At 52.2% G+C, this 26,898-nt stretch overlaps 2 protein-coding genes across 2 annotated transcripts in view; both read right to left on the bottom strand.

Annotated features, from left to right (window-relative positions):
* Positions 1-770: 770 nt before the first annotated feature.
* SLC22A6 (solute carrier family 22 member 6) lies at positions 771-7,961 on the bottom strand. The gene is made up of 10 exons (XM_029915159.1): positions 7,413-7,961; positions 6,981-7,084; positions 6,596-6,750; positions 5,272-5,440; positions 4,705-4,828; positions 4,436-4,551; positions 3,162-3,376; positions 2,955-3,063; positions 1,342-1,545; positions 771-1,046 (listed from the first exon to the last, which is right to left on the bottom strand). Exons 1-10 carry the CDS (start codon positions 7,764-7,766, stop codon positions 959-961), a joined length of 1,638 nt encoding a protein of 545 aa, XP_029771019.1. The 5' UTR covers positions 7,767-7,961; the 3' UTR covers positions 771-958.
* Positions 7,962-15,910: 7,949 nt separating this feature from the next.
* Positions 15,911-26,898, bottom strand: part of SLC22A8 (solute carrier family 22 member 8) — a 34,510-nt gene continuing 23,522 nt past the window's right edge. The window contains 13 exon segments of the mRNA XM_029915443.1: positions 15,911-15,985; positions 15,988-16,024; positions 16,095-16,316; positions 16,443-16,450; positions 16,452-16,552; positions 17,260-17,475; positions 18,422-18,536; positions 18,729-18,808; positions 18,811-18,851; positions 21,178-21,346; positions 22,398-22,420; positions 22,422-22,539; positions 23,068-23,146. Coding sequence (XP_029771303.1) covers positions 15,911-15,985; positions 15,988-16,024; positions 16,095-16,316; positions 16,443-16,450; positions 16,452-16,552; positions 17,260-17,475; positions 18,422-18,536; positions 18,729-18,808; positions 18,811-18,851; positions 21,178-21,346; positions 22,398-22,420; positions 22,422-22,539; positions 23,068-23,146 — 1,284 coding nt within the window.

Raw genomic sequence — 26,898 nt, 5'->3', positions numbered from 1 at the left:
ATTCTCATCCTGACTCCACAATTTACTAGCTGTGTGAATTTGGGCAAGTGACTTAACCACTCTGTGCCCATTTCTCTAATGGGGGATAAAAATAGTATTTATCTCTAGAAAGTTACTGGGAAGATTAAATGAGTCAGTATATGCCAAGAGCTCAGGGCAGTGCCTGGCACCAAAGCAGCATTTGGTGGCGGCTCTCTCTGGCTTGGTTTTACCCTCCCCTTTCCCTCCTCTCTGGTCTCCACCAGTCCCCAGCCTGCAGGAGGCAGAACAGCGAAGAAAATCCACAAAGGGTGGTGGGAAGGATTAGGATCGCTAGTGGGCGGAACCTCCAGCTGCAGAGCAGGAAGTGACAAACTGGTTTTGTTTGAGTTTGGACCCTGCTGGGATCTGAGGAACAGGGGCAGCCTCCTGACGTCCTAGCCTCTGTGGTCTTTTTTCTTTATTTGCTGCCGGAGATTCCCATCGGCCCTCACAGAGGGGGAGGAGCCTGAAGCAAAACCTCTGATTGGCTGCTTTCATTTAGTCCCTTGTCAATTTCCAAACTGGGCAGGGAGATGGGGAGGGAAGGGAAGGAGCATAAGATATTTAAAAACTCACAGGAATATTTGAAAAGGGTAAAGAAGGAAGGAGGGGATGAAAGGGTAGAAAGTAGGGGCGGGGGGGGGCGTTATTAAGTACTGGAGGTTGAGGGCAGGGACTGGACTGTCTGAACTTTTGGGCCACTGGCTGATGTGGTGTGGTTATTATATTTGAGACGACAGAGACAAAAAGAGATGCACACAAACCTTTTAATGACGTGATGTTGGTGGAGTCTATTCAGGGAGGGAGCCCCCTGGGAGGTGCTTTCCTGAACCACAGCCTGGACTCTTGGGTTGCCATTTCCCCTCTTCCAGTGGGTGGCTTGGGACCTGTGGGGCCCTCATTGCCTTTTAGGCTCTGTGGGGACCTTTCTCGGTGCTCAGAGTCCATTCTCTCGAGCCGAAGCCTGGAGCGGGACCATCTGCTTCTGCTGATCTTGCTGCTGCCTTCTTGGCTTTCCTCTCCTCCTGGGGGGCAGGAGAGTGGTGTCCTGGGTATGCAGCCTCCAGGCCAGAGCTAGGAGCTGGGGGCTTCTGGGGAGCTCACTGCTCAGCTGTGCCCAACTACCATCTCTCTGCCCCAAACACATACTGCTTCCAGGGGTCGGTAGCCCCAAGAGTCTAGAAGACTCCAAGAGTCTAGAAGACTCCTGGTCAGTTGGGGAAGCAGAAAAAGAGCCCTGCCCTGGAAGAGGAGGCTGGGTTTGAGTCTCGGGACCACCCCAGCCTGGGTGTGTAACCTGGGGTGAGTCCCTGCTCCCACCTGCTTTCCATGTCCTGCACCGTGTCCGGCAGTGGCTGGCCCAGGGTCTCTGGCAGGAGGGCAGCGACAGCACTGGCAGCCACAGGGACTGCACCGTAGATGAAGAGAGGCACGGAGGGGTAGATCTCAGCAGTCATGCCCACCAGTGGGCTCACGATGCTGCCCACTCGGGCCATGGTGCTGCCCATTCCCATGCCTGTCTGCCTGTGGGGCCCAAGGCGGGATTGTGTCAGTCACTGTTCTAGCCTGAGTGTTGAGGCACTGGGGTCAGGGCAGCTCAGGCTGAGGCCTCCTGGTCTCTCGTCCATTTCCCATTTGATTAACAGACCAATCTGTTATTTGTTTTGGACATCGTTTTCCAAAAATAATTATTTATTTATTTATAATTTTTATTATTTATTTACTGGAGCCCCATGTGGGGCTTGAACTCACAGCCCTGAGATCAGGAGTCACGTGCTCTGCTGACTGAGCCAGCCAGGCATCCCTCTTTTGGAGAACAGGCTGGGAAAGGCTCTGGCCAAAGAATCGGGAGACTGAATTTTGCCTTGGCCCTTAACTTGCTCTGTGACCTTAGGAAGAGTCCCTTTTCATCTCCGGGCCTCAGTTTCCTGAGCTGTCAAATAGCACTCAGATCACCAGGGGGATTTTGAGTTATAGTTGCTCCAGTGCACACAGTCCTATTGGATTGGAATCCCCAGGGGAGAGGACCTGGAGGCTGCATATTGAGACTATGTTAAGGACATTCTCGATGAAAGCAGAGGTGAAACACATTGACTCAGGAGACAAATTGCTTGAGTTCAAATTCAAGCTTCCTCACTTCCAAGCTGTGTGACCTTGGGCAGGTCACTTAACCTTCCTGTGGCTCACTTTTCTCATTGGTAAAATGGGAATCGTCATAGTACCTACCTTATAGGCTTGCTCTGCGGATGAAATGGGTTGATACTTGTAAGAAGTTTAAGACAGTGCCTGGCACATAGTGAGTGCTTTATACTGTTGCTCTTTCCCCGGAAGTCCCATGAAGTGACAGTATGACCCTGCTCGTCCCCAGTAGCCTGGGGAAGCCTGGCCTTTCTTTGATATCTCATGAGTTTTGCATCCCTTTCTTAAAATTGACAGTGTTTCTTGTTTCTTCGTGCAAAAATGCCCTGCCTCCCTCCCCAGACAGCAGTGCTAGGCTTATCCATAGAGCTATGAACCACCACCGTTATTAAATGTGGCTCTTGTAGTAAGGAATGACTCTCCCGTTTGGTCTTTGGTTTCGGATGCACCACTTGGTTTATAGATGAAATTTAGATTTGGTGGCAGCTTCTAACTTGTGCTTTGGAGATCAAGGTGGAGCTTCAATTAGTTGCCTGTGAGATGTGTCTTCTTGGCCGTCCGCCCTGCCCTGCTCCTTGTGAGATCCTTTCCTTGGCTCCGGTAAGGGCTTAAGGGACAGGCACACCCGTGTTAGCCATGGAGTGTGTACTGAGTGACTGATACAGGTCTTGCCTTGATGAGCTCTGGGAGGAGCCTTGGGCGATGGCCTGCCGGCTGTTGCTCTGGGGTCTGACCTGTATGTGGGGGGAAAGTCTTGTCCTAAGTTCCCCCCCTCCCACTTGGCTCCCACTCACCGGATCACCGTGGGGTACAGCTCCCCAGTATATAGGAAGATGCAGTTGAAGGAGGTAGCCAGGCAGCCTTTCCCCAGAACAGCAAGGGAGGTTCGGACAATGGACTGATCTGGAGAGAAAGGACGGGGCCAGTGGGAGCTCGGGAGTAGGGGCTGAGGATCTGGGGATAGGGCTAAAGGAAGGACCAAGTTACTCGTGGGTGCTCACCCTCGGGTATCACCCCATTGACCAGGATGCAGACGCCTGCCAGCAGCAGGGAGGCCATTTGGGCAGGCCGGCGGCCCAGAGAGTTGATGACCAAGAAGCCCACAAGCTTGGCAGGCAGGTCCACAGCACCAAAAATCACCTGGATTAGGTAGATGCTGACCCCAAAGCCCTGCAGGTCCATGACCAGCCCATAGTAGGCAAAACTAGTGGCAAACCTAGTGGGGAGGGATGAGGGGGATGGTTTGTCAAGAAGGCTTAAAAGAGGGGGGGCTCATTCAAAATAGGGGTGAGCTACACTGGGTGCCCTGCTTAAGAAGCTGGAATCTGCCTTGGCTAGTACTTCTTCGGACATTTCGTATATATTTTGCTTAAGTGTGGAGTAGTTCTCCAAGACCCCAGATTTCTCAATCTTCTGCTAACTGGAGTCCCTGGCATATTAGGGTGTTTTTGCTTAGTCGGCATGTAAGATTTACTTAGTTTTAGTCTCTATCTTATCTGTAGATACTGGCCAGAGGGCAGGTGGATTTTCAAGCCCTATCTTTTGGGTCAAGGTGATGGGAGAGGCCAGAGCTTTTCCAACCTGTGCATGGTTCTGGGATGGGTGCTTCTTACTTAAGAGGTCAAGAGCCCATGAAATGAAGCTTGGGTGATTGGATAGGACCTGCAACCTGGACGCAATCCCAAATTGGAACCAAAGAACTCAGTGATGGGAGTTGGGATCATGCTTCTCCTAACTGTCACAGGACTGCTGTTGATGGCATCTGGAAAGTAGCACAGCAGAGGGGTAATGGGGAATGCTGCAATGGGAAGGGGACGATCTCAGCCTTGGCCAGAGCGTCACTTTTGGAGAAGAGTTTTAGGCATCTTACTGCCCTTGTTTGTATCTCTGGCAGGCACTGCTAGACCAGGGAAGTCTCCAAATGTTTTGTAAGCCAGACTGGTCTCTGCCTTCGTGATATAATTCTATGGACTCTGGGGATGACCAGTCCTGATGAGGCGTTTCCATATTGGAACAGAGTTGGTAAAAGGGGAAAGAAGATGGAGAGACGGGTGCCCAGGGTGGGGACTGGGGGTGAACTGAGGCTGGAGGTCATCTTGTTCTTTAAGGCTGCCCCTGGTGGAGGATTACTGCCCCTCATGGTGAGTGTGCTGACTTTTCCTCCCTTTTGTTGGGTTTCTTCCACCCATTGCGTCCACCCTCTGCCCAGCCGGAATTTTGTCTCTCGGGCTGTCTCTCTGTCTATCTCTTTGTCACTTGGGCTGTCTGGGCCTACCACAGCATGGAGAGGCAGAGGAAGAGGTGGCGAAGGGCGGGGCAGCGCAGCAACTCCAGGGCGGAAGCCTGGCCTTTGCTCATGGTCAGCTCCTTCTGCAGACTGGCCCGGAGTACCTGCCAGGATGGGCGGGGCTCAGGACCTGGATTTCTCCAGAAGCTCCTCCCAGCCTAATCCCTTACTCAGGGAAGCCCTCTGGGAACTGGGTTCAGGGTTTGAGGGTGGAATCCTGGTGGGGTGTCACGGGAGATCTTGGGGGAGGGTCTTACCTCCATACTAAGCTTGGTCCCCTCTTCCCGCTTCCCATTGATCCAGGCCACTCTCTGCAGGGCCTTCAGGGTGAGGTCTAGCCTCCCTGAGGAGGAGTGCCAGCGGGCGGACTCAATGAAGAACCTGGGAGCAGGGGTGAAGGGAGGGGTCGACATGGCTTCAGTTCCAGGCTACTGGGCTGGGGGCAGGGGGTGGGCTTCCCAGGGGCCTGCAGTGGCCGGGACCCAGATCCCAGTGTTTTTGCCAGATCCCTCCCGCCAGGACCACAAAGCAGTGTCCAACTTGGCTATGACTTCACCCTGACCCAGGAGCTCAGCTTTTGGGTGCCGAGTGAAGGGAGCAGTGCGGGCAGGCCGGGGGAAGCCGGGGGAGGCTGAAGAACTGGATACCCAGGGGCAAATCCTTCCTGGCATGGCCTCAGTTTTCCCATCTGTCACACTGAGGCACTGGTCTAGGTGTGACCTTCTCTGACTCTGTTGGGTGGAGTGTGTGAGGTCTGGGGGATGTCTTGTCCCTTGCAGCCCTCTGGGCTCCTTTGCAGCCCTGCCCCCCTGGGCCCCACACACCAGGAGTAGATGAAGAAGGCGAAGAAAGGCACGGAGACCAGCAGCTGCAGGTGGCGCCAGTGGGGCACAGCATAGGCCACACCGGCCAGGAGAAACTGGCCCAGGCTGTAGACATAGCCTATCAGGGTGCCCACACAAGCCCGTGTGTGGATGGGCATCCACTCCACACCTGGAAAGAGGGTTAGAACAGAGCGGCCCAACTGGCTGGGTTGCCAGGTGGGTGGAGACACCCGGAGGTGGAGGGGGAAGCCGGCAGAGACCTCTCTCTCCACCCAAACTTTGATCTATCCCAAGGCTCAGTGGAAGACACCTCTAATGAGGGGGGTTCCTTGATGGGGGACGTGGGGGGCTTCCGGTGGATGAAGGCATGGGGAGATGGGTTTGGAATTCCTAGGAATTGTTCCTAGGAATTGTTCCAACCTCCAGCGTCTCGGACCGTTCAGCGCTTTCTCAACAGCAGCCTCTCTCCTCTGGCTTTCCCCAGCCTAGGCCGATTCAGTGGCCAGAGCAGCTCGGAGGAGACAGCAGCTTCCCTCCATCTGGGAGAGTCGAGGTGGGAGTCGGACCACCTCTCTGCTGGGGTCTGGAGAGGCCCAGCCTTGTTCCTTATGGGCTCCTGATTCAGCTGCTGGGCCAACGACTTGGAAACTGACTGGATTTGGGGGCTGAATCCTCTAGGTGTCTTGCCCTGCCCCCACCCGGGGTTAATTCCTGTAGTCCGGAGTACCCCCATTCCATAGATTCCCTTCTGGGCTTGAGGGATCCTTGGGTAAATCCTTCCCTTTCTCTCTAGTCTCAGGTTCCTCATCTGAGAAGCAGGCGGAAGGGAATGATTTATCAGAAGAAGCACATTGGTGGCCCATGGACAGACCATGCTCAGTCCATAAATGTGTTTGGTCTACACGATGCTGACTTGCCCTAGGTTAAAAATATTGGAATTAACTTCCAACATTAAAAACTTGGGCTATTTTTACGTTAATAAAGAGGAGGGGGTACGATCTGACACCTTGAAGCTTCTGGCTAGAGCAGCCGGGTGGCTCTGGCCCCTCTGGTTGGGGCTGTGACTCTCCTTTGGATACATTCCTCACCATCCCCGAAGCCCTCTTGTGCCCAGTCTGCTTCATTCATTCATGGGAACCTCCTGGCCCTAAAAAATGTTGGGTTTTTTTTGCAATTGTATCTGTTAGAGAAGAAGGCTGTTCTGTTGGCCACCCAAAAGAGGGCAGGCAGGACCCAGGAATGGGGGCGGGTGGGGGGCTGGGAGAGGAAGCTGGAAAGTGGCTGCTGGGTTGGGTGGTCATAGGTGAGGGGGTGGGGCCCTCACTCAGTGTCATGCAGTTGAGGGCGATGCTAGCCAGCGACATGCCAGAGAGAAGCCGGAAGGCGCAGTAGACAGGGAAGTTGGGGGCGAAGGCTGCACAGGTGCCCGACACGGCTGTCTGCAGGTAGTTCAAGATCAGCACCTTCCGGCGGCCCAGCCTGTGGGGGGAAGGAGGGGGAGAACAGCAGCAGGGGTCCTGAGGAGTGACAGGCCAGGCTGGGTCTGGAGAGGAGTGCTTTGCTCTGGTCTTTCGAAGACCCGTGCAGTATCGTGGGACTGGCCCGCGGGTCCTTCAACCCGCCCCCGGGTGGTGAGGCCAACTCCCCACCCGGTTCCCATGAACCCAACTGAGGCCCAGCCCGGCCCCTTGGCTCTACCCAGGACTGACCTGTCTGCCAGGTACCCAAACACCATGGCTCCGAGAAGCACGCCCACCATGTACAAGGACTGGGCCAGCTGGCGTAAGGCCCTGTTAGAGCACACGAGGTCCCACTGTGGGCAGAGGAGGCAAGGGTCAGGCTCCCCTTCCTGTTCCTTGGGCTGGCCCTCTGAGGCCTGTGTCACCCCCTTCCCTGACTCTCCCCTTCCCCGTTCGCTCCCCCAGTCCCGGGATCTGAGAGACTCTCCTGGACTCTGACACCCCCCTTTTCTACAAAGGCCCCATCCTGAACCCCTTTCTTTATCTTCCCATCTTCGTGTCTGGAGAATCTGAGACGGATGCGTGTGTGTGTGCGCGCGCACGCAAGCATCCGTCTGTCTGTCTCAGTGGGGAAGGCAAGTCGGGTTGTCACACGGAGCAGGGGGGCCCGGGTTTCCTCACCTCAGTCACGATGGTGGAGGAGAAGGTACTGTTGTCATAGATCCAGCCGTTGGTGCAGGGCTCTGTGGCCCTCGTATCGTTGGGAAAAGGCGGTCCCTCTCGGGGGACAGTGAAGTGGAGGCAGGACTCGGGCTGCCCCTGCCCGTCCCGGGGCAGCCAGGCCTCCAGCCCCGCGTCCTGGCTGAAGTTGGTGTCAGCGGGTGGGCGGCAGTGATGGGTGGGGATGGCCGCGGTGAAGTTCTGCAGGGTGTTGTGTGAAGCCATCAGGAGCAGGGGAAGGACCACTAGAGTGACCTGGATCTGCTGGAAGCGGCCGACACCCCCCACCTGCTGCAGGAGGTCGTTGAAGGCCATGGGGCCAGGCCCGGCCGAGCGGCTGGGGGCTGAGGGCTTCCGCCTAGCACCTCTGTCCGTGTGTCTGGGTGCCTGCTGGCCTTGGCCGGAGGAGAGAAGCTGCCGCTGCTTCTGCGGCTGACTTGTTCCTAGAGCCGAATCTGAGCTGGCTCCGTGGGGGGACAGGAACCCGGCTGGCGGCCCCTCCTTCCTTCTCTCTCTCCGTGTTCTGTCCCTCCCTTTCCCTTGAGCCTCCCCTCACTTGGGGGTGGGGTGCTCAGCTCTTAGGGTCTGTGGTAGCCTTGACCCCTACACGGACAGGATTTAATCCTTGGCCTGGAGGGAATGAGTTAAAGTGTGACTTGGTATCAGAAGGATTAACCCTCTGAGTATCCGTGTGTCAGTGGAAATTCTCCAAGTGGGTATAAAGGGCAGGAGAGTGGCCTGGGGCAGGGGTGGTGAGAGGGGGATGGACTGGGACGGCCTGTCTGGGCACCTGGGGGCTGGCGGGGGCCAGGTGGGACCCTACTGTTTTCCTTTTAGTGAGAAGATGGTGCTCTGGGAAATGTGGTGGGCTCCTGAGGGGACCTCTGTCCTTTTTAGTGGACACAATCCAAGCAGTCTGTCTTTGAAAAGGGTTGCCAGAGAAAATACAGGACTTCCAGTTTCAGATCAACAAATACATTTTATTTTAGTATAAGTGTATCCCTAATATTACATGGGACATACTTATACTAAAAATCATTCATTGATCTCAGATTCAGATTTAACTGGGCATCCTGTATTTGTTAATTTTTTTAAATTAAGAAAGAGCGAGTGAGCAGGGGAGGGGTAGAGAGAGAAAGAGAGAGAGAATCCCAAGCAAGTCCTGCACTATCAGCTTGGAGCCCAATGCAGGGTTCAAACTTGCTTAACCGACTGAGCTACCCAGGCACCCCTGGACATCCTGTTTCTTATTTGCTAAAATTGGCAACCCCAGCCTTTGGTCTCCTGGGGACAGCTCATATTGTACGGGACCACGGCTTTGTTTAGCTGGAAGAAACTATAGAGGTCAGAGGCTATTTTTGAAGAAGGGGAACCTAAGACCAACATCATACGTGATGTAGATCGATTCTTCCAGTGTCTCAGCTTTTACCTTCTGGCTTATCCTGATTCACAATTTTCCCTTTGTCTTGTTCTCTCTGTCCACAGTTTTTGTTTTTATTTTTCCAGTGAACATGAACTTATTTGTAGCCACAACTTTAAGACAATCACCTGATTTCCTCCAACGGTTTGCCTCCTGAGTCATTCAGGATCAGGGCAGGGCCGAGTTCTGATTGGATGGGCTTCTGTGAGATCTGATTGGTTGGATCATGGGTTGGAAATGTCAGTAAAGCAGATTGCAACGTCTTGCTTTTAATTTGCATAGTGCACAGTATATACAACATGGACTCTGGAGTCAGTTGACTTGGATTTAAATCCTTACTCCACATTTACTGGTATAGCCAGAGCAGCATGCTAAAATCCTGTATTATCTCAGTATTCTTGTTTGCAAGATGGGTATAATGGTCGTGTCTGCCTCGTTGGGATACTGGAGGGTGAAATGTGTGAATACAGCTAAAGATCTTAAAGTAGCCACTGCCCTGGAGCTCAGTGAGAATGAGCTGTTCTTATTATTTGTTTCTGATAAAAAGGTGAGACCCTCGGGACACCTGGGTGGCTCAGTCAGTTAAGCATAGGACTCTTGATCTCAGCTCGGGTTATGATATTGAGATTCATGAGTTCAAGCCCCATATTAGGCTCTGAGCTGGCAGCACAGAGCTTGCTTGGGATTCTCTCTCTCTCTGTCCCTCCCTTGCTTGTTCTCTCACTCTCTCTCTCAAAATAAATACTTATAAAAAAGGTTAAAAAAAGATGAGCCTATTATATTGATCTTAGAGAGAAAATAGACCTAAGTACATCTTACCCTAAGAATAGGGATTCTCCACTGGGGGTAATTTTGCCCCCCCCCCCGTTCCCGCCTCCAGCAGACATTTGGCAATGTCTGGAGACATTTTTGGTTGTCACCACTGGGGGTGGTGGTACTACTGACACATAGCAGGAAGAGTCCAAAGATGCAGAGATGCTGCTGAACATCCTACAATGCATAGGACATCACCCCCTCCCCCTCCAATCAAGAATTTTCTAGACCACAAACCTCACTAGTGCTAAGTTTGGGAAACCCCACCCTAAAAGATGTCTCAGACTTATTTTGAATAGTGACCAATCCCCTACTCGCTTGGCCAAGGATATTCCAGTTATACCGAAGACTCCTACCAAAATATTTCTACGAATGCTCCTGCTCTTATTTGAGTAGGGAAAATCTTTGCAAGATGAAGAGGAAAACTTCTCCTCATCCGGCCTGGGCTCCGAAACGCTACAGCCCTTTCCTTTCCCAGGCATACGAAGCCAATTTTACCATGCGAGTAGCCAAATCAGGACCCCCATCTTCCTGTGTCCAGACCAACAACACTCTTCTCCGTCATGTTCTAACCCAACTGTGGCTTTGAGGTTCCATGCCAGACCTTCTTTGTGGTGTGTTTCCCTTTGGAGGTCTCTGGCTGTCCCTCCCTGTTATCTGCCTCCTATTGACTGTCCATCCATCCCACTTCATCAGATTCTTTGGCGTATGTCTGAACACCATGGATGCCTAAGGTTCCAGAGTTTTATGGGACATAGCCAGGCCCTGTACGAATTAGCTGATGCAAAGGGCCAGGAAAGGAAGGGGGCATTTCTCAGTTCTTACAAGCATAAACCTCCAAGTCTTAATGTGGAAGGGAAGCAGTTTTATTTCCAACTTCTCTTGTAAGGACTCAAGATGCCCTACTATCGTTGCGAGGTTTATACAAACTATAAACTGGATTAAGTGGGGAGGGCGTTTATTGTTTGTTGAGGCACTGGCTCCATGACGTCTTGGACTGCTTCAAACCTAGTCTATCTAACTTCAAAGCCAGGTTGTTTCCTGCTGCTTTAGAGGTGTGCGCATAAGGAGGTCTCAGGGATGATCTAGTTTCATTATGTACAGAAGAGAATAGGGGAGTCCCAGAGAGGGATGTAACTCAGCCCAGCCTCCCTCCTCCCACCCAGTGTTGGTTCTGGGCTGGGACCCGGCGGGTGTCCAGATGCCTGACAACATTCTCCAGGCCAAGGGATATAAGAGCCTTGTGGCCTGGGGATGTGAGGACAGCTGGACAAACAGCTTGGGGGCCCTGGGGCCAATCTCCTGTCAGGACTTGGTGCCCTCATGGGGGAGTAGGGAGAGGGTTGAGGGCAGCAGGGGGAGGTGGTGGGGCCCCTATAAGCAATCTCCCTTTTTGAGCAAGTGCCCAACCTTGCCTTTCAGAAGAGCTGCCTCCCTAGTGCCTGACAAGCTCCAAGCCAGGCTGAGCCTGGAAATGGCTCAACCAGAGACTCCAGGGACTCCTGGAAATTGTGGTCGGCTCCTGGGACCATCTGGCTAGCATAGGGATTTCCCACCAGCCTCCCAGACTGTGGAGAGTTTCCGGATGGAAATGCTCCCTTGGCAGATGATTCGAAGAACTGAGAACTATCCTTTAGGGACACTCTGAGTCATTAAGTACTCAGAGTCACATTCCCTGGACTGAGTGGAATGTGGACTTAAGTTCTGGCCATGCTCAGTGAGAAGGGGTCCAATCTGAGACTTCTGTTTGGCCAAGAGCCACTTGCCATTAGAGATGAATGCCATCACTCAGATGAAAACTTCTTGTTGTATAGGTAGGGACGCCAAGGCCCAGAGTAAGCAAGGGATTTGTCCTTGATCACCCAGCAAGCAAATCTAGACCTGGCTTCCGTTGCTCTTTTGACCACGCTAGCCGCCATCATATATCTCAGATTTTCTGATGCATCTGGATTTTGTATAAATTTATCCTGTTAAATAAATGGAATTTAAGGTGCGTAGCTACCCATGACCTTGATTTCTATTGTTTTGTGAGACTTTTCCAATAATGATTTACAGGTCAGAGAAAATATTCTTGCCCAGATCACAAGTTCTATGTGCGAGTTTGAAATGAGTGGCCTGGACAGAAGCCTGGCAAACTCTGAGTGCCTGCTGGGCACATAGCAACATTCTGAGCAAGGAGCCAAACTGTGAGTTTTACGTCTCATGGCCCGCTACCCGGGCCAATGAACAGTGCAGAAATTAGAAATTCATCCGAAACTGCCATTTGAAGGCTGGACATGAGGCGAGCAACCAATGAGGTGGCTCGGCATGAGGATTCTGCCCGAGAGAGGTGCCCCATATTGGATGACCATTCAGGGAGCCAGGTGAAGGCTGAGCTGAGGGACTGGGAGCAGGGAGGAGGGAATGGAGGAGGAGCTGGTGTTGTAGAGGAAGAAGCAGAGACAGAGAAAGGGTGCAGTCCAGACAGGGGATTTGAGAATGGCAAGAGGAATGGGCCATGCTCATCCTGGCCAGCACCCCAGTCCACCAGGAGTCCTGAATACATGACTAGGAAGTGGCCTCCTTGGTATCTTCCCTTCCTCTCTTGTGTGACCCTAAAACAGCACAGGAGCAGGTATGGCCAGGGCATCCTGGACACCATCCTGAATTCTGGACAACTGAAAGATGACTGTGGGGTGATGGGGTTAGTGTGCCTCACTGAGCCCACTTCTTCTCCTCACAGGCTGAGACCCAGTCCAGCCTAGGGGGGCCCTGGTGGCCCCATTGTCAGCTGACCTCAAGCCACGGGCAGTGGGGGAGGGATGAGGAGAAGTTTAGTGCTGGGCGTGTATGAAGGTGCAATCTGGGAACTGAAACAAGTGGATTGAGGCTACATTTCAGGTGCACAGTGGAGGGTGGTGAAACCGAAGCCACTGAGGCAGGGCGGGGCCTGAGCCTGACGGGCCTTGGAGCGGAGTTTAGACTTCATCCCAATGGGAAGTCACTGAAAAGTTGAAGCAGCAGCATAATATGATCTCTTTAGTGTTTATTGGGCTCTGTTTCAAATAACTGAGTACAGATGTGAGAATAATTAACTCTGGGGCTAACAGTCGAAGCCCTGGAGTGTTTCTGAGTTGTCTAACATGGTAGCTACTGGCCGCTGCTGAGCGCTTGAACTGAGCCTGTCCAAACTGAGAAATGTTATTAGGGAAAACTATACTCTACTGAAGACCTAATATGAATTAAAGGCTATAAAATATCTTAGCGAGAACGTTCATATTGATTACACGTTGAAATGTTAATATATAGGTTTTTTGTCAAATAAAATATAGTATTATGTATATAATTAAAATTATTTTTGCCCTCTTTAAACTAAAAAATAGCTAGGAATTAAAATAACTAGAAATTAAAAAAATTTTTTTAGAGAGAGAGAGTGCAAGTGGGGGAGAGGGGCAGAGGGAGAGAGAAAGAATCTTAAGCAGACTCCACGCTCAGTGCAGAGCCCGATCCGAGGCTCAATCCCATGACCGTGGGATCATGACTTGAGCTGAAATCAAGAGTGGAATGCTCAACCAACTGAGCCGCCCAGGTGCTCCAACTACTAGGAATTTTTGAAATACATAAGTGGCTTGCATTACATTTCTACTAGTAAAGAATATTTGAAGAAGGGGTCCTAACAAAGAATTCTGGGGAACATCAGAGTGAGGGGGAGAAGCTGCTTTTGGAATCGTTTGGTTTGGAAACCCTCGAGTTTAGCTTAAACAAAACAAACGCTAGTCAGAAAATTCAGGATATTTTATAGAACTCAGGATCAGAAAGTTCACCCAGGGCTGAGGAAGACCTGGGACTTGGAATCATTACGGATCAGTGCAAATAAGGGCACCTGGGTGGCTCAGTTGGTTGGACATCCAACTTGATTTCAGCTCAGGCCATGATCTCACGGTTTGTGAGTTCGAGTCCTATGTTGGGCTCTGCACTGACAGTGCAGCTTGAAATTCAGTCTCTGCTCCCTGCTCTCTGTCAAAAATAAATAAACGTTAAAGAAAAAAAGAATCAATGCAAATAGTCTCACCAAGTCTTTTTTATCTTGGCCCCTGTCTCTCTTATTCTCCTTTTCTCTGTGCATTTGCGTTGCTCTTACTCTGCAAGTGATTTCCTCTGATCTACTTGCATCTGGGCCAGCCCAACGCCTTGCTAACTTGCCTTCCCAGGACAAGGACCAAGGGATGGACTAGAACCTCCATGATGCAGTTCTTAGCCCAGGAGTGAACACGTGAGGAATGAGACTTTGATCCGGCGTGCTTTCTGGTCATGACCAGAGGTTAGGTCATGTACCTGTTTGGTTAGCAGGTTCTGGGGACGTCGACTCCTGAGGAAGGGGTGGTGGCAGGACAGGCAAAGTAGAATTTCGCAACATTTACAGGAAACTCTGAAGGAGACCTGAAGGAGCAGCCACCATGGACGCGGTTCTGCACGCACCCGGCATCTCAGAAACCAGGGAAGGAGGGCGTGGCCAACAGGCATCTGCTCCGGCACAGTCAAGGAGGCGGTGGGAGCCAGAGTGCAGTCTGAAGCTGTACAGGGTTGGAAAGTACAAGCCAGGGTGGCACAAAGCTCCTTTCCACAGTTTAGCTGCAGAAGGGGAGAAAGAGACAGTGTGGCCCCTGGAGGGAGATACGGCGCCAAGGAGGGCTGATTGGTTTGGTTGGTTGTTGGTAAGACAGGAGTTGAGGTTTATTTAATTGGTGATGAGAAAGAGCCAGAAGAGAGGGGCTGGACGCGGAGTCCCCAGTTGGCAGGACTGACTTTCTGCTGTGGTCGGAGGGAACTCAGGAAGCATGGGGTGACATCAGCAGCCTTCAGCGGTGGCTGCATTTTTCTCACTTAAATAGGAGACAGAACTGTCCGGTGGCATGGGCCTGTGACGTTGATCAGAGACCCGGGGCAAGCAGGGCTGGTGGATGGGGACTGGAGGAGCGTGGACTTCCGTCCGCAGCTGCTCTGGGCTGCTTGGGTCCTCTGCTCACATGTGTACATGCACACACGCATTTCCAAGCACGGGACTGGCTAAGGACTGTATTGCTTCTTCACCCATAGTTAGTGCTGGCACCCTAACCGAGAGTGTGCTGGTATTTGCAGGCGGGGCCTTTGGAAGGTGATAGATGAGGTCATGAGGGTGGCGCATCATGTTGAGATTCGTGTCCTCATAAGAAGAGACAGCAGAGACATTGCTTCCTCTCCCTCTCTCTCCAGGCCAAATGAGGACACAATGAGAAGGCGGCCATCTGCTAGCCCGGAAGCGGGCTCCCATTGGGAACAGAGCCTGCCAGCACCTCGATTGTGGGCTTCCTAGCTTCCCGAACTGGGAGGAGGCCACATTTGTTGTTTAAATGATCCGTCTGCGGCATGTTGTTGCAGCAGCCCGAGCAGCCTTGGTGTGTACACACCTTAGTGTACTCGCACATGCGCACACAGGTTCATATCAGCCCAGCTTGCCTGTGTTACACACAATGGGGGAGCAGTGTGAATGTCCACGTGGTGGCCTGCCCCCTTCTCCATTCCATGCCCATCCCGGAGCAGCATGGCTTGAGTTCTTCATTGGCTTATTGAACCCTCCCATTGAAGAAAGGGGTGGGGAGCAAGAAGAGGAAGCTATCTTTGTTAGGACTGAACCAGCGAGCCCAGGGGGCCTCAGAGGAAGGGGGCTGGAACAATAGGGGAAGGTAGCCAGTGGGGAAGGGCTGGACAGAAGAAAGGAAGGCCTCGACTGAGGACAAGGGTGGGGCGTGGGAAGGCCTGTGGCCGAACCTTTGAACTGGCCAGGGCTGGGGGCTCCAGTGTGGAGGAGATGCCTTCAACCAACCTTTCAGAAGACAGTGTTTAGATGGGGCGCCTGGGTGACTCAGTCAGTTGAGCATCCGGCTTCAGCTCAGGTCATGATCTCATGGTTCGTGGGTTCGAGCCCCACGTCTGGCTCTGTGCTGAGAGCTAGCTCAGAGCCTGGAGCCTGTCTACCAGTTCTGTGTCTCCCTCTTTCTCTGACCCTCCCCTGCTTACAGTGTCTCTCTCTTTCTCTCTCAAAAATAAATAAATATATTAGAAAAAAATTTCTTAAATAAAAAAAGAGAAGACTGTGTTCAGGAGCATGGACCTGCTCAGGGTCCCCCCAAGGCACCCTTGGAGCCCAGAGGCAGGCAAGGACCTGGCTAGGATTAATTTCTGGAGGGCAGGGAAAGAGGGTCACGGGTCACTTGTTGCCCTCAGCTGGGGTCCAGGCTGGTCCACAAGGCTGCAGAGGTATCCTCTGGGATGCTTTTTTCCCCTTTCTTGTTCCCACTTTGGTTCCTTTGCCTGCCAGGACCTAGGGAAAGAGATCTCAGGAAAAGTCCCAGGTCTGGACCTGCTTTCCCAACTAGGAGTTCCAGGAAGACCAGAAGCTAGGGACTGATCAGGTTTATACGTCTTCGATATTCTCTGGCAAGGGCCGATGGAGGGTCTCAGGCAGGAAGAGGGCAGCACTGCCTCCTGGGAGGGCGATGCTTCCAAATATGACTTTGGGGATGAACAGCTGCCACTCCCCTGTGATTTTCACCAGTGGGGCCATCAGGCTCCCCACGTGGGTCCACAAGTTGCTAATGCTCATACCTGTTTGCCTGGGAGAGTTCAGAGCAGGGATTGGCAGCCTGTGTGTGGGGCCCCTGGGCAGGGGGCAAGAGGATGCCGCAATCCCACCTGACCCTGTATCCTTTGGTTGGGCGAGCCCCAAGCCCTGCACCTACCGAATGACAAGTAGAGTACAGCTCACTTGAATAGAGGAAGAGGCAGCTGAAGGAGCTGGACAATTGTCTCTTCCCAAACACAGCCAGGACTGTCCTCAGGGTCTGCAAGTCTGCAGCAGGAAGAAAACATGGTGGGCCTTGGGCTCAGGAGCACCCCAGTGCTCCCTTAGTGGACCTTGTCTCCCTTTTTGCTTTGGCTGCTGGAAAGCTCAACTCTAAATTTAAAGCTGGGTAATGGTCCCTCTGCTATTTCTAGAGCTTTACAGTTTGTCTGGCTGCACTCGTGTTTTTCCCTGGCTCTGGTTCCCTCCTCCCATATTTTGTTGTATATATTCTTGTCCTAAAATATCTCAAGTTCCTTTAGAAGGATATGGGAGTAACAACACACAAACATCTCTATACAAGTGGCTTTTCCGGGGTCGTGGTGGAGTAGGTTACAGGGGCTTCCCTGTAAGGACTGAATACAGTTGTTTTCTCATGCCAACTTGTCCTCAGCAGCGATGTCACCAGAGCTTTGCCCAATCCCTAATCCCTGAGCAATTCTACGCACTGTTCAGACACTGCCACACTTTGCCCAGTTTGAGTCAGGTCTAGAAAGGAGCTTCGATATCAGCTAGCCCCACTGAGTTATTTATTACCTGGGAGACCTGAGCTCCAGAGAGCCCGGGGACCTGGTTAAGGTAACCCAGAGAATTAGAGGTAGAGTCAGCAGAATTGGAGTCTCTAGCGCCTTAATTCCCAGCCTGTGCCAGCCTGTGATGCCCACGGACACGCTGGTCCTCTCTCAGAGGGTTCCAATGTAGCTCCAGCTTCTCACCCGAGGGCACAAAGATGAGAGCCAGGATGGACCCTCCTGCCAGGAGTAGAACACTGGCCAGGGTGGTGTGTCAGCCCAGATGGTTTATAGAGAGGATGTTGATGAACTTGGCCAGGAAGTCAACCCCACCAGAGATGAGCTGGAGGAAGTAGAGGTTGACTCCAAATTCTGCCACACTCATAGCCAAACTGTAGTAGGTAAAACCAGTGGAAAACCCGAGAGGCAGAGAGGGATTGATTGGCACCAGCAGCCAGACTGGGGTCTCTCCCCATACTGATCATTGGGACACTAGGGTGATGAATGATGTCATTTCTTATCCCAACTGCAGCTGATTGGTAAGGGCTGATTGAGTGCTGTTTTGAGCTCTCTGGGATTGTGTCTGGGCTCAGTGCAGGGATTGATTGGTTATGTATGACATGGGCCTGGTCTAGGATGTGGTGGCAAAGAGGCCACATAATTACCTCCAGAGAATATCAGGACTGGAAGGACTCTGGGAGACCAAAGGAGGGAGTAAATGGTCTTCTCTTAGACGGGCAAGAGTTTAGCATCTAGAATGGGAGAGGTGAGAGTCAAGTGTGCACATGGGTCAGATGCCTCCTGTTTCCCTCTTGGGACTGTGGAATCCTTTTTGAAGTTCCTGGACAGATTGGACCCTATTCATGTAGGGATGGAGAAGGGCCCTAGAACCAGGTCACAGAAAGGGTTTTGAAGGAGCTGCAGATTGTCAGACAGAAAGAGAAGACTCAGGAGAGATATGGTTTCTGTCTTCAAGCTCTGATGGCCAGTCTGGCTCTGTGGGGTCCCAGAGGGCAGAGCTGGACCAGGGGAGGCAGTGGCAGAGAGGCATAGAATGGGGAAACTGCCATGGCAGGGATGTGAGCTGTGAGCTGTGAAGGGGTTTGGAGCATTTGCCTTATGGGCTGGATGGGTGTGACCCAACAGGGAGGCAGACCCTGATGGCTGGACATGGGTGTGTGACAGGGACACAGGAGACTTCCAGGGTTGGGGCTGGGCTTGGGCAGCCCAGGGGAGGGGGTCTCTGGACTCTACTTGCAGGTGCCCTGGGCCTTCCCCTTAGGTGCAGTGGCTGCCACAGACCTTGTTCATTACGCTTCTTTGACAGAAGGGCTAGGGTGTGGGCCGGGACGGGCGGTGGGTTACCAGGCCGGGAAAAGACAGAAGGTCACACAGTGAGGGTTGGGTGTCGGGAATAGGTTAGCTATGCTGTACTTGGCCTTGGCCATGGAGATCTCCTTCTGCAGACTGAGTTTGAGCTCCTTGGGAAAGAGGGAGGGAAGGATGCCATTAGTGACCAGCTGGTGGGCAGGAGGAAGGAGAGAGGGGAGTGCAGGCCTGGTGCTTCTAGAGGAGTTTGCTTGGGAAATTGGACATGATGTTAGCTTGTGAGCAGGGAAGCAGAGGCAAGAGGAGGGTCCCTGCTCCAGGCCGTAATCCCTCTCGGTGCCTACCTCCATGGTGAGCTTTTCTCCCTCTTCCTTCTTGCCATCCAGGGCAGCTACCTGCCGGAGTATTTTCAGGGCCTTTGAGAACTCCCAGACAGGACCATCCAGCATACGGACTCTGGTATCCACCTGGGTGCCAGGATCAAGTCGCAGGGGCTCCCCGGAAGCTAAAAGCCTTTTTTTTTTTAGGCACTGGAAGAATATCAACAGTCAGGGCCAAGGGGCAGGAGGTCCAGAAACCCAAGCTGTTTTATTGCAGACTTCATGGAATTTAAACTTGGCCAAGCTTTGCACCTGGCCTGCCTGCAGCCAGCACAAAATCAGGCATTCTCTTTTTCCCCTTCCAGAAGAGCCTTCCCTCTGCCCCCCACCTGGGCCACTTATTATTGCTGGGTGTTTTCCTTAGCCAGGATCCTTGGGCCTAGGCCAAGGCAGGTGGGTCCTGAGGAAGGGACAGCATGTTCAAGGCTAGAAGGTAGAGGATCCTGGACATTCACCTCCCCGGGGTTCCCTGGGCTGCATTCCAGGGTGAAGAAGGGGGCAGGAAGACAGTCCCGGGGCAGCTTGGGAAGGTGGCTCAAGGTAAAGTTGGGCCCTAGGGAATGGATGTGAGGGCCCTGGGATTCTGCCTGCAAAGGACTGATTCTGCTGTGACATGAGCACAGCATGGGGTCTCGAGATCGGCAGGTGGGCAGCCCACCTCACTGTCCCCACCTCTGGGCTGTACTTTTGGGGTTGGTTTGCCTGAGCAGACCCTGAGTGATGGTAAGAGGAGCGGAGGCAGAGGTGTGGGGAGAAAGGAATGATGGTCTGAAACGTCTGGGGATACCTGGGGGGCTCAGGTGGTTAGGCGTCTGACCCTTGATTTCGACTCAGGTCATGATCTCTCAGTCGTGGCGCCCCTCGTGGATCCCTCTCCTTCTCCTCTGCCCCTCCTCCACCTCCACCCTCCGCCCCTCAACAAAGTCTGGTCTCAGGTGGGATTAGCTGTGGTCATGGCCTCCATAGGCATCTAGGATCTGGCCCCAGCGAGGTCCTGGAGGAGCGGATGCTAATCATCCTGCCTAAGTCCATCGGTGCAGCTGACAGCAGTGGCCCCTTGAGCTCAGTGCCACCCTGCTGGCCTTGTGGTCTTGTTTCTGCCTGGACAACCTCCATGGCTCTGCTCTGAGCAAAGTCGTCAGTGAGTTGCTTCCAAACACCACGCCAGGGCCTTGACCCTATCCTGCTCTCCCCGAGAATAGTAACCGTGGCCTCCATTCAGTGAGCCCTCCGGGGGACCAGGCACTCATAACCTTGGGTGACAGGCATTATTATCTCCAGGTCGCCTACGAAAATCTTGAGGCTCAGAGTGGGTGAGGCTTGGCCCAAGTCACAGAGGGAGGAGGCCTGAACCCTCTACTGCACCCAGCTGACCATCTGCCCTTATTTTGACTCCCTACTCTCTACTCCTTCTCTGCTCCACCCCGAAGTCCACCCTGGACATCCTGACCACCTCGCTTTCTGCAAGATTGTCCCGCGCCCCGCCCCCCCCCCCAGGAGATTCCATTTTCACTGTCAGAAGGAGGCCCATATCAGTTCTGTGTCTTTTTGTCTAATCCTGGGGATTGCTTCACTTCTCTGAGCCTCGGTTTCCTCATCTATAAAACAGGACAATAATGCCTCTTTCACATGGAGAATCATGAGGATTGGGATGACACAGGTCGATGCTTAGAACAGGGCCTTGAGCACAGTAGGTGCTCATAAAGGGTCACTCCAAGACGTCATTTCTTTTCCGGAACTCATTCATCATGTCCTGTTCTTTGGCCCCAGCTGCATTTCGGAAACTCTGTTCCTGTCTTCAACAGGTCCTTAGGTTCAGCATACTGATAGTGAGTTCTTGACCTATTTGGGGACTCTGACCCAGACAACCCAATTCTCCCTGGTCCCCAGGTTTGAGCTCTCCTCTCCATAAAGGAATCCATAACATCGCAAATTCAGTTTTCCAACTCTGTGAATTTCTTTCCTTCAGGATGCCTCTCAGATGTGTCCCTGAGGCTCCTCTTGCACACACAGTCATGTTCCTTCTGTCTCTCATCCTCTCACACTTGGGTTGGTCCTTGTGTGCTGTTATGTCACAAACAGAACCTTGGTCAGGACTTTCTGCACTGCAGACAGCTTCTCTGCCCCTCACACGAAGCTGAGGCTGTTTGGTTTTCTGTGCCCTCTATGGCCTGGCACCACGCCATCTGTCTCAACTTACCCCTTCTCCACTGCAGGCAGCCCCTGGACGCCCTCCAGCACCTGCCCGTGGAGCATGCCTTTGCACATTAATTTCTCTTCCCTGGAAGGCCCTTCCTGACTCTGGGACAGGGGTGTCCTGGGAGAGGGTGAGCCAGCTTGGTCAGCCATGGGGCTCCCTCTGTTTGGTCCTGGCAGGCATAAGGAAGGAGATGAAGAGGTGGGGGCCACATACCAGGACAACAGGAAGAAGGCGAAGAAGGGAATGGACACGGTTAACTGCAGCCAGCGCCACTGGCGGATAACATAGGCGAGACCCGTCAGAATGAACTGGCCGCCGGTGTAGAAGTGACCAGTTAAAGTTGACGTGATGGCCTGCATCTGGATGGGCACACATGCGACACCTGCAGGAGGATCCCAAGGACCGGATTAGAATCCTGCTGGGCCGTGGCACCTCCCTGTGAAGGGGCACCAGCTCCTGCCCACCCGCCATTGGCTACTTGATCTGACTCTGATTCTAAGGGTTCGTTGCTCCCATTTTACAGATGCTGTGACTGGGTCTCAAGAAGGTAGGACTTGGGGGCACCTGAGTGGTCCAGCCAGTTAAGTGTCTGACTTCAGCTCAGATCACATCTTAGATTTGTGGGTTTGAGCCCCGAGCCGGGTTCTGTGCTGACCACTCAGAGGTTGGAATCTGCTTCGAATTCTCTGTCTCCTTCTCTCTCTCTGCCCCTTCCCAACTCATGCTCTGCCTCTCTTTCTCAAAAATAAATAAACATTAAAAAAAAAAAAGAAAGTAGGATTCAAACTTTGTCTAACTTCTAAGATCACACTCTTCTTTTTTTTTTATTTAAAAAATGTTTATTCATTTTTGAGAAAGAGAAAGAGAGAGAGAACAAACAAGCCGGGTAGGGGCAGAGAGAGAGGGAGACACAGAACCTGAAGCAGACTCCAGGCTCTGAGCTGTCAGCACAGAGCCCGATATGGGGCTTGAACCCACTAGCAGTGAGATCACCTGAGCTGAAGTCAGATGCTTAACCGACTAAGTCACCCAGGTGCCCCGTTTTTTTTTTTTAAATAAGTTATCTCTACACCCAACGTGAGGCTTGAACTTACAACTTTGAGATCAAGAGCTGCATGCTCTTCCCACTGAGCCAGCCAGGTGCCGACCCCCCAACCAAGCCCACTCTCTTGACTGCGTCTCCAGAGCAAATGACTTCCCTTGTTTTGCCTCAATGACCTTACCTGTAAAATTAGGACAACAGTGTCTCCTACTTGTGTATGTGGACTAAATGGGGTCATGTGCGTGCCGGGGGACTCTGAGCTCCTGGAAGGGGCAGCACCTTACTTGACCAAGGTCATAGGGAGCCTGTGTTGAGCCTGGCCCAGACTCCACTCTTTTGACGTCGGGCTGGGGGGGCCCCAACGTCTGTTCCCCGTTCCTATGTGGCTCACTCAAGATAACAGAGCTCAGCGCAGCCACTCAAGGGGCGGAAGGCCAGGTAGAGGTGGAGGTTGGGGCAGAAGACTGCACTGGAGCCACTGGCTGCCAGCAGGAGGTAGCTGCAGGCCAGGATCGGCTTGTGGCCAAACCGGTAGTTCAAGGAGAGGAAGTGCTGAGTTAGCCGAGGTAAGCTAGCTAGACATGACTCTGCAGGTCCCAGGGCAAAGGGTTGGATGCCCCCACCCCCCGCCTCTCAAAGCGTCATGCAGGGAATGTGACTCCCTCTTCAGACAGAACCTTACTGGTAATTGCTATTTTTTGGGACAGGTTTGCAATTACAGTGTAAGTTAATGAGTGATCACCGCTACCCCCAGCTTAGTGGCCTGAGCATAGGTCAAAGGACTTCTCATCTCCAAACAGTCCACGCCACCCATCTCCACTGCTACACGCCACTAAACGGTGTCTGAGGGTCTTGAGGATCTGCCCCAGGGTCTGAAGAGGTGGGGAGACTCCAGCTGCAAGGGCTTTGGGGCAGAGAGAAGGCTGTGGCCTGGAAGGGCTTGGGACGAGTCTGCGGCCGCACAGCAGGGACCATACTTTCTGCCTCCCCCAGCTCTCTTTGCCTCTTCGGGGGTGCACGGGTGGTCAGAGTGAGGTATCCATAGGCAGGGTCTCACCTGTCAGATAGATTTCCCAGCACAATCCCCCCAATCACTGTGCCCACCTCCTTGAGTTTGCTGGAGCCGCACACCAAGTCCCACTGCACAAGAGAAGGTGGTGCCCGCCTGGGTCAGGCCAGACCAGCCGTCCCAGTCACCCTCAGCCTGTGCCCCACAGCACCGGCCCGCGCCTGGCTTCCCTGAGCCTGGCCCCCTCATCCCAAGAGTCATTTCTGCTTTTAGCCTGGCCCAGGGTTCCTTGGGTCTGCCTGTGGCTCTTTGGGTCCCTGACCTGTGGTGTGTGATGATCATTTCTCTCCAGCATGCGTGGCCTGTCAGAAGCTTCTAGAGTCTGCTTGGCTGTCACATCTGGGTCTGTTCTCAGCATCTTCCCTCATCCCCTACAAACTTGACTGCACCCCATGGCTCTCTGCCTGTCTCCACTTCACCTTACATATCCAAGGTCAGTGCCCATCCGCACCCTAGATCTCTCCCTCCCCTCCATGGGGACACTGCTCTATTGTTGCCACCTAGCTCCATCCCACATCCTCTGTCTCTGTCTCTCAAGTTCTCTCCTTCTTAGAAACTCTTTCCCCTCCACATTCACTTCATTTCGACCTTTCCTTCAAAGCCCAATCTCTTGAATGAGAAGCTATGGTTGCTATGACCCTGTCTTCATATCTCAGTTCTGCCCCCACGACTCCACTCCAGAGCCATCAGTGATGTATTTTTCACCAAGCCCAATGGAACTTTCTGTAGCCTGATGTGCCCTGACCTTTGGAAGCACTTGATGTTGCTACTGGTGACCTCTCCCTCCACCTGGTCTTCCTCACCCCATTCACCCCTCCTCCTTTTCCTCATGGGCTCTTTTCTCTCTATCCCTTAAAGATTCCCCAGGGCTCTTCCTGGGTCTTCCTCTCTTTTTATCATTGTCTCCAGGAAATGTCACCTGCTCCTATGACTTCAAGTTCTGCTCTATGAGGAAGACGTCAATTCAAATCTTCAGCCCAACCTCTCTTCTGGCCTTGAGATAGTAGATTCAGCTGCCTGCTTGGAAATTCTACCTGGATGATGTCTCACACTCAATGAGTCAATGAGACTTGTCACCCACTCCATGCAAGGTGGCAATGGCAGTGGCTGGGAACCCTCCTTTGCCTCATCCCTTTCTGCTGTACCATCATTCCATCTTGGAATCTTCTATTTTCCCTACAACTGTCTTAGTGCAGGATTAATGACAGCAGCCAGTTTTTATGGTGGGCTTGTGATGCACCAGGCACTGTTCTTGAGTACGCACTTTCCTTGTTTTAACGTCTTCAGTCCTCACAGCAACCTTAGGTGGAGCGTTACTGTCATTACCAGCCTGTTTTATAGATGAGGAAATTGAGGCTCAGAAATGATTACTGCATTGATCTTCAGACTGGTCTTCCAGCCTTTGATTTCAATTCCTCCTATCCATTCTTCCCTGGCTAACCAGAATGGCTTTCTGAAACCACTCAGTCAGGTTCCCATCTTGCCTAAAGCACTCACTGCCCCTTGGGTTAAGAGAAAGCTCTATTAACACAGATTTGTAAAGCATCATGCTCTGGCCCCTGCCTACCTGTCTAGGCTAATCTCTTGCTAATCCCCAACATGCACCCTTTGTCCAGCAATCCTGAATTACTGGTGTAATGAAGTGGAGAGTTTTATTGGCCAAGAATGCCTCACAAGAATGTTTTGGAAGTGAAACAGTGTAGGGGAAGAACCAAACATCCCAAGGAGCCCTTTCCATTTTCCTCTGCTGGAAGTGAGGGACATGGGGCTGGATGAAGACCCCAGGTCCTCACGCTGTCTCTAAGGGGCCCAGTATGGCCAGCAAACCCAGCGGGATCCTCCAGCTGAGAAGGGAGCCTGCACGGTATGCGTGTGGTGATGTGAGAGGGAAAAGCTAAAGGAGGAAGTGAGGGGGTGAGAGGAGGTGCCAGTGGGTGTCTAGAGAGACTTCTGGTACTTCGTGGCATGCTATGGAAAGCTCCTTTAGGAAAATCTAAAGAAAACGCCCACCATTCACCGAAATTCATGCCCCTCCCCACTTCCATAGTAAACAGTACATTTCCCAGGTGACTCAGTAGCTGAGTGGGGCCACGTAGTTCTTGACAGTGGAAGGTGAGTGGAAGAAGGGCTTGTCACTTCCACGTCTTTTGATTAAGAGAGAATCTTTGGCCTAGACTTGTGTGTTTTCTCCCTTCCTGTCGGTAGGAATAGTGACAATTAGAGCAACTCTGGAAGCCACGTGTTGAAGATGGCGAAGCCGCTATCCACTGGGTCCTCGAATGACCCTATGGTGCAGAATCATCCACCAACCTGTAATTCCCGCCGTAGAGCTATTGCGTGAGAAAGAGAATCACTTCAACATTGTGTACGCCATTGAATTATTGTTGACGCTTTTGTTGTGACAACGTAGCCCATCCTGATGCCTCCCACAAGAAATGGAAAATGGAAATTTGATTTCCCCTCCCCTCAACCTCCATGTTATTTAGTGCCTTAAGAAATCATTCTGCTTCGGGGCACCTGGGTGGCTCAGTCAGTCACGTGTCAGACTCTGGATTTCGGCTCAGGTCATGATCTTGCGGTTCCTGAGTTCGAGCCCCACACCAGACTCTTCACTGACAGCGTAGAGCCTGCTTGGGATTCTCTTTCCCTATGTCTCTGCACCTCCCCTGCTTGTGTTCTCTCTCTCTCTCTCAAAATAAATAAATAAATAAATAAACATTAAAAAAATAAATCATTCTGTTTAGACCATGAGAGAGTCAATATCAGATCCATTTGGATTAGCTTAAGGCTGTCTGGCCTTCACTGAGACCAGATCTGCTGGGTCTTGGTTTCTACCATGGTACTTGTATTCATGTAGGCATCTGAGTAACTGTCACAAGCCAGTTTCTACCTGAAAACTGAAGTAAATTACAGGAAATACCATTCCTGGAATGGACTTTGAGTCATGTTTAAAACATGCACTGGAGCACCAGTCAGGCTCAGTTGGTTAAGCATCCTATTCTTGATCTCAGCATCATGAGTTCAAGCCCCACACTGGGCTCCATGCTAGATGTGGAGCCTAATTTAAGAAAAAAATGATGAAAACACACCCAAATCCTTACAAGTCCCTGCAGAATCTGCTCCCAGATCTGTCCCTGTTACCTCTCTGCTCTCAGTTACTACTACTATCTCCCCATAGACCCCACTGGAGTTGGTCTTCTTGGTATTCCTTAAACATGTCAGGCACCTCAGGGTCTTGGTATATGGTATTTTCTTGGTTTGGAAAGTTTCCCCTCAGGTAGCCACTTTTCTTGCTCTTTATCTCCTTTAGATCTTTGCCCAAGCATTATCTTCCCTGTGAGAGCTCCCTTGACCACCCTATTTAAAATTGTAACTCCCGGGGCGCCTGGGTGGCACAGGTGGTTTGGCTTACTTCCGTTTGGGTCATGATCTCCCGGTTCACAAGCTCAAGCCCTACATTGGGCTCTCTGCTGTCAGCGTGGAGCCTGCTTTGGATCCTCTGTCCCCCTCTCTCTTTGCCCCTCCCCCAGTTGCACTCTCTCTCTTTCTCTCTCTCTCACAAGTAAATAAACTTTATGGTGGGAATGTAAACTGGTGCAGCCGCTCTGGAAAACAGTGGGGAGGTTCCTCAAAAAATTATCCAAAGAACTCCCCTATGACCCAGCAATAGCACTGCTGGGGATCTATCCAAGGGATACAGGAGTGCTGATGCATAGGGGCACATGTACCCAAGTGTTCGTAGTGGCACTTTCTACAATAGCCAAATCATGGAAAGAGCCTAAATGTCCATCAACTGGTGAATGGATCAAGAAGATGTGGTATA

The sequence above is a fragment of the Suricata suricatta genome, chromosome 11, assembly GCF_006229205.1.
Source record: "Suricata suricatta isolate VVHF042 chromosome 11, meerkat_22Aug2017_6uvM2_HiC, whole genome shotgun sequence".
Lineage (NCBI taxonomy): Eukaryota > Metazoa > Chordata > Mammalia > Carnivora > Herpestidae > Suricata > Suricata suricatta.
Note: the sequence above shows the minus strand (reverse complement) of the source record. Positions and strands in the feature narration are given on the sequence as shown.

What these genes read in the sequence shown, in the direction of transcription:
- SLC22A6 (XM_029915159.1), bottom strand. Translation starts at nt 7,766, where the DNA reads ATGGCCTTCAACGACCTCCTGCAGCAGGTGGGGGGTGTCGGCCGCTTC. An exon ending in TTTGGGTACCTGGCAGACAG is followed by an intron (nt 6,751 to 6,980) that starts GTCAGTCCTGGG and finishes TTCCCCCCACAG; the next exon opens with GCTGGGCCGCCGGAAGGTGC. An exon ending in GTGCAGGACATGGAAAGCAG is followed by an intron (nt 1,047 to 1,341) that starts GTGGGAGCAGGG and finishes CCTGCCCCCCAG; the next exon opens with GAGGAGAGGAAAGCCAAGAA.